Consider the following 7,322-nt stretch of genomic DNA (forward strand, 5'->3'; position numbering starts at 1 on the left):
ACAGATTACATGTCAATCCAGAGTTGTAGATGTGATAAAAAATTAATCATGACTTCACCCTAACCCAAAACACAACTCATGCTTCCTCTTCTCTAGAATAATCTACCAGTCTAAGGTTAAGAAGCAAACTCTACTCAAAACACATCTTTCTGCATCAGCTATCAACCACATCCAATCTGCACTACACACATGTAATTCACTTGTTATTTATATAGCCTAGCCCAATCAATGTACAAGGGCTTCATAAACATATTTCATATTGTTGTATTTTGTTTCCCGTCTAATATACTTTCTTTTTTTTTTTTTTATGTGTGCTTATGTTTGGGTTTTTTTTAACTTTGATCCCCAGCAGTGATTCTCAATGTATGTCACATTACAAACTTGCCATGAATTGCCATAGAGCCATATTTTTATTGACTATTCCACTGTCAAAACACCCTCTGAAAGCCTCATGTTTTGCAATTTTTATATCTTTTAAATCATTTTCATCTTGTTGCATCATTTTAAATTTACATTTGTCATTTTAGATCCTTTTTATTGTGTTTTGTCTTTTATGTCACTTTTTTTTGTTGCATCTTTAACAACTGACATCTACCTTCTACAAATCACATGGCTTTGAAGAGGTCAACATTTATAAGCTCTTCCAGAAATCATTCAAATCAATCACCTCTTTTAATTAGGAGAACAAATTCTCACATCATATCATACCAGAACTACATATTTCCCTCTGCTGAATGGTGAACCAATAAAAACAGCTCTGCAACCTTTTTATGGAACCATACCTTAAGTCTGAAAAACACAGACCTAGAGTTGAGTAATATATTGAATTCATTTGATCAAAATAGGTTTTAGCTTTAAATTCCATGTAAAAATGATTAAGTGTAAACTGAGAGTAGCGCTTCATCGTGGAGACTTCACTTGAAAAAATGAAATGAAAAATCATAATGAAACCTGTTTATCATAACATATTTGTTGCAAATATGTTTATCTACAACTGGTATTTTATTTTTGTCTTACTATGTTGTTTTTTTATATTTCAGACAGACACTTTTGCCTGTTGTTATTATTGATGATATTGAATATAGGTTAAATAAAGCTTTTCATTATGCGATAGATAGATAGATAGATAGATAGATAGATAGATAGATAGATAGATAGATAGATAGATAGATAGATAGATAGATAGATAGATAGATAGACAGACAGACAGACAGACAGACAGACAGATAGATAGATAGATAGATAGATAGATAGATAGATAGATAGATAGATAGATAGATAGATAGATAGATAGATATCACAGTTAACAGCAGCAACATACAACAAACAAATGCGAAGAAAAAGACAGGTAGAAAAACGTCACAAACAAGTGAGAAATGAAATATAAAAGAAAATGAGAAATTTGGTATTTCTATAAATATTTCTATAAATAGAGAATTAGAATCAAAAATTAAAACATTTTAAAATTTTTACATATTACATTGTGGTTGCACATGCAGATAAATGCAGAAAGGAAATAATGTCTGTAGTAGTAGACTAGTCAACAAGCTGACAAATAGTTGACAGCAAAATTAGTTAATGTCATGAACTTTTGTTTCCAGAAAAATGTTTATTTTATTGCTGATTGCAACTCTTGAATATGTCGTTGTTTTGTTTAAAAAACATTGTTAGGCACTGCGATTGTAATGTACAAAATGTACTTTTAAGGGGAAAAAGTATTTTATTGCTGTTACAATATTTGTTGAATATTTGTTTAACAAACTTTGTTATGCATTCTAATTGTTGTGCACCAAATGTTCTTTTCAAAGGAAAGGTATTTTATTGCTGCAATAAATAGAAATTAGAGCCATTGTTGTTTTTTTTGTTTGTTTTTGTAGTTCATAATCCGACTAGTCATTACAGTAGTGGATGACTAGTTGACTACTGAAATAGTCATTAGTTACAGCTGTTGTCTGTAGTGTAAACAGTGGTATCTTTAATGTAGTCTAGTGTGTTTTGTTTGTGCAAATACAGGCATCAGATGTTCCTTGTCTGCGCTTGTACTGAACATTTCAAAATGGAGAAAGATTATGATTCCAGATCATGATCATAATCAAACATCACATTTGGCTACAAATACAACACGATTGGTCGTTGTCTCCATGTGCATCATCTTGTCTAAACAGTTGAGTCTGTGTGAGTCAGTCCTGCGGGTGACCTCAACTGGACACACACACACACACACACAGAAAGAGAGAGAGAGAGAGAGAGAGAGAGAGAGAGAGAGAGAGAGAGCGCTTATACAATACCTTACAGCGAAAATTAAAGCCGGGTTGATTTAATGCCCGGCGTCAGAAGCCAATACACATAAAAGCCATATTTACACTCCTATATAAACATGCACACAGGCACAGGGATTCCCCGGATGCGACCACACACACACACACACACACACACACACCCACACACACACACACACACACACACACACACACACACACACACACACACACACAATACCATGAACGAGCGCACGCGCACGCTCGCACGCGGGGCAGACGGCGAGACAGACGTCTGGCTCTGCTCGAATGACGAAGCGACGACAAACTTCAGTTACAACCCCCTCCTGTTCTCCTACTAACAAGCCCACCTTTTCCTTTAGTATCCCGCTGCCAGTTTCCTCTACGGCGGCTTCCTCGCAGTCTCAGCACACTTTAAGTCAGAAAACATGCCCTAAATCTAAAATAAGGAAATAAATGATCTAAGCACGCGCACACATGGACACCGCCGGAGCAGCTCGCGACTGAAATATCACAGTACATGTCAAAGTTAACGGCTTTGACGGCTAGCAAAAACACCACAAAATTAGCTCGAATTAAACATTTGAGCCCACATAAGAGGTTACTTGTCCTCTTAACTCATTGTTTTCAGTTCAAGTTCAAAGACTGGCATTACTGAAGAGAAATGACACACAGATGACAACGTTCGTTAGTGAACTTATTGCTAATTTAGCCTAATTAATGCTAGCAGTTTGTTGGTTCTACAGTTTTGGCCGGCGTATTGTTTAACCCTTATTAGCGGTAAAGGGGACGCTGGAACATTACACACATTAGCCAAAAATTAAGCGACTAAACTGGGCACCGAGCAGACAAAAGTGTCCGTTAGTGACAGAATGAACACACTGAAGTGAGTCTGACACTTTATGAACCATGAAGAAGCCCCACAGAAAAAGTTGTTAAACCATTTTTTCTCCTTTCTCTGCTTTTGTTTTTGCAAATAACCTTCCCGGTGACAGGAAAACTGACTTAGTTGAGGAAGCGTATTTACACTGAAACAGCCGGTCTTTAAGCATCACAGACCAGAAAATGTCAGTACAATTAAGAGGAAACATTAGAAAAGAGTGACGAATAAGTAGTTGGAGACTTACTGATTTCCATGCTCTGGAGGGAGGTGTAGCGTTTGCAGTTACAAGTACAGGAGACATTGGCGGCGGTGGCGTTTAAAACACCCATCAAGTTCAACATTTAAAGCGTCCTAAGAGACATAAATACTCCTGGAGAGGAAGGCAGGGAAGGGCTCGGAACAAGGAGAGGAGACCAAGGAACCGCACCAAAACTCCCCTCCGAAAAATTCCTCCCTTTTCTCTTCTCTTCCAGCCTCCTCTCCTTCCCCTCCGGTCCGTCAGTCCTCCTCCTGTCTCGGTTCTCTCCTCCTCCTCTCTCCGGTGTCTCCTCCTCTTCTTCGGAAATCTATCTATCTATCTATCTATCTATCTATCTATCTATCTATCTATCTATCTATCTATCTATCTATCGGCATACCGGGAAGTGTCGGTACAGCCATTAAATAGAGTTTAAATGCAGCTCAGTAGTACTTGTAGTAAATGAACGGCTCCGTCCGTTATTATTCGGGTATAGCGGCTCCGTGCTTTCCGCCGAGTGACCGGCGACTAAACTGCCAAAGGACGTCTGTCTGCTCCTGTCTGTTTCTCTCCCCCCTCTCTTTCTCCCTCCTGTCTCTGGGGATATCTCAGTCTCCCTCTCCCTCCCTTCCACCCTGTCGCTCTATCCCTCTGCCTCTGGTGACACTATTTTTTGTGTCATTTACACACACACACACACACACACACACACACACACACACACACACACACACACACACACACACACACACACACACATATACAATCCGATAGATAGATAGATAGATAGATAGATAGATAGATAGATAGATAGATAGATAGATAGATAGATAGATAGCCTATGTAATGCAATGTAGTTTTCTTTTTGCAGTATTTGTCTTGAGTATTGTTTAGGAATCTGTCTCAACATCTGTCCTGTTGCTATATTTCATGACATCCAAACTGTCTGTTACACCCATCTTAGATTTAATCCTCATATGTAGTGTTAGGTTATAGGAAAAGACACCAGGACTGGGTTTAAGACAGAAAGGTACATGATAAAACATGAAATATGGAGTATTTTAGTATTTTTTTAAAAAAAAATTTTAATCTCATTTCCACTTATTGGAATATATATATTAGCAGTTGTAAATATTTGCATATTCACAGACTAACTCCTATTGTATCTGCCAAACTTGATCTGAATGGATTATCATGATAACACTTTGACAAGGTGTTGCACATTGCTCATGTTTCATTTATCAGCTCTTTATTCTGTGCTGTCCAATTCAGATGGTAAATAAAGTGTGTTATGCCAATACACAGCTGATCACAAAGGGAATTCACGCTCAGCTATAGACAGACCAGGAGAAGAAACGGTATCTAAGACACTTAAAATCATGAAATATTACTAATGCATAAAAGTGAACACAGTTTGGACAGAGGACCTGGTGACTGATAGATCACTGTTGATGTATCCCGAACTTGGTGGTTATCATGACCAAAAAACACCTAAAGCAGGCTTTAATAATATAAATTAGACAAAATATTAGTTAACTACGGCCCTGGGTTCGATTCCAACCAGGGACCATGTTTGTGTGGGTTCCCTCCAGGTACTCCAGCTTCCTCCCACCATCCAAAGATGTGCACTGATAGGTTAATTGGTTAATCTAAAATTACCCATAGGTGTGAATGTGAGAGTGATTGGTTATTCATCTCTATATGTCAGGTGACTTGTCCAGGGTGTACCCCACCTTCGCCCATAGGTAAATGGGATAGGCTCCACCACCCTGCAACCCTAGTGAGGATAAAGCGGGTTCAGAAGATCAGAATGAATGAATGAGTTAACCAGCCCTAGCTCAATAGTGCTTCATCAGCATTGGGTATACCTGTGTAAAGAACATATAGCCCTACAGTACACACATGGCACAGGTGAATGATTAATCAAATATATTTTTAAAATCACAGTACAACGAGGTGGTTCATAGTTCTACATAGGCTAGTCTACCTATCATATATTAGCAAACTTGATTGTTTTTTGGTACAGACATGTTGTTCTGCCTGGTCGTCACTAAAACTCCCTTATACATTGTGCCAATACTATAAACTAAATATGTTTCAATATTATACATAGTGTTTTTTGTGTATATTGTCTGATATAAACTAGCGATGTGTCGTGTTCAAAAGATGCGGCTATCAGAGTTGATGCTTTGTAGTGGATCAGATGAGCCACCTCCCCACTTTTTTTGTCCTTCGGCTGCTCAGCTCTCACTCAGTGGCTCATGTCTGCTCACAGAAGAACTTTGTTTCTTTTGGGCAGCATGGTGGACATGGGGCCAAGATGAGATGTTATCTTGAGGAACCTCTCATCCAACCAGCAGTAGAGCCACTGTGGCTGGTGTCAGGCCAAGGCCTCAGTCTTCCCATGCTTGGTGAAGGGGATGGAGGGGAGACTGTGTATACTGGAAACATCTGTTCCTTCTAGAATCTTCTAAAAACAGGACACTCAGATAGAAGGAATCACATGAGCCTATCCAAGCTGAGACTCAGAGGCAAAAGCTGCACTGAGGACATCCACACTGTTTGGCTACTGAGTTTGGTTCTGTTTTAGTTCTGTTCATGTTGTGGTTCCGTTCTGTGGATTTGCTTACAGTGTTTTGCTCTTTTGCTTTTGTACAATAAAATATTTGATTCAAATACTAAACCAAAGTTAAAAAAAAATGCTTTTGTGATAGAACAAATGCAAAACATTAGGCAATTATAAGGATTCTCACAAACACGCTGAAGGCAAGAGGGTTTATCAACACACAAACCCTTCATATTTGCCAATTTAGGTTAAAATATGAGGCTACAAATGATATTAAAGAAAGAGCCTTTTGTGAGCCAGAAGAGTCGGCTCTTCTTTTGGGAACTGTGCCGAAAGGGCTGTCTCTCTGAAAAGAGCCAAACATTACTAATCATATCATTGCTAATACATACAAATACATCCTAATTATATATTCTTTCAAACAGCCAATGGGCACTTAAGAACAAAATAAAATATACAGATTTGAATATGAACGAGCCCAACCTTAGTTTGTACTATGTCTATGCCCAAAAAAGCACTAAGGCTCTCCATCACTATTCCTTCATAAAGGATTATTTTGTTTGGAAAGTGTCATGGAAAAGAATGGATGAAAAAATGTGCACTTACCACAATGCAGTTTTTCTCAGACAGTTGTCATCATTGCAGTTCTCAAATAGCTTTGTCCCGAAAACAGTTTTGTAGAATCAGCACTAGTTTTGCAGCAGGTTAACATGTCAGTGTGCAGTGTTTCCAAACCGGATTGTCCAGATCCAATATGATGGTTTGTGCTTTATTTTCTGATGTAAACTCTGGTCAGGGTTTGAGTGACAGTGATTGACAAGGCACATCTCTGCACCTTTCCTGCATGGGATGCATCAAGTTTAACAGTACAATAGTAGTTATTACTACATGTGAGGAATTGGTTTTAGATGAAAACAGTCACCACCATGTACCTTCAAAACATCTTCTGAGCTGTGGAAGGATAAACTCCATTTTTGACAACTTGGTGTTTTGATGATGGAGCTGGAGAATTCTGTCTAACATATTGCCCCAAAACCTCTCATCTGCATCTAGTTGGGTTGAGATTTGCTGACTGTGAAGGCCATGGCATAGAATTCATGCCATTTTCATCAAAACACTCTGTTAGCCCAGGTGTTCAGAAGGGGAGTCATTATCCTGGAAGAAACCCTTCCTATCAAAATTTTATCACACATTGATCATTGCAAAATATCTGGCTTGTCTTAGAGACAAGCAGGTGGAGGCGCCAAGGAAAAAAAGGTTAGGAACCACTGTTTCAGAGGATCCTTCATTTCCACCTCATGTTGGTTGAAAAAATAGAACCAATGGCCCTGTAGCTTACCGGCCAAGTTAAAAGCT

General features: G+C 38.6%; 1 protein-coding gene across 1 annotated transcript in view; it reads right to left on the bottom strand.

Moving 5' to 3' along the window:
• The window catches only part of pmepa1 (prostate transmembrane protein, androgen induced 1), a 39,149-nt gene extending 35,161 nt beyond the window's left edge, over positions 1-3,988 (bottom strand). Inside the window, exon 1 of the mRNA XM_030135323.1 lies at positions 3,407-3,988. Coding sequence (XP_029991183.1) covers positions 3,407-3,503 — 97 coding nt within the window. The 5' untranslated portion in view covers positions 3,504-3,988. The remainder of the gene's footprint in view (positions 1-3,406) is intronic.
• Positions 3,989-7,322: the final 3,334 nt, after the last annotated feature.

The sequence above is a fragment of the Sphaeramia orbicularis genome, chromosome 5, assembly GCF_902148855.1.
Source record: "Sphaeramia orbicularis chromosome 5, fSphaOr1.1, whole genome shotgun sequence".
Classification (NCBI taxonomy): domain Eukaryota; kingdom Metazoa; phylum Chordata; class Actinopteri; order Kurtiformes; family Apogonidae; genus Sphaeramia; species Sphaeramia orbicularis.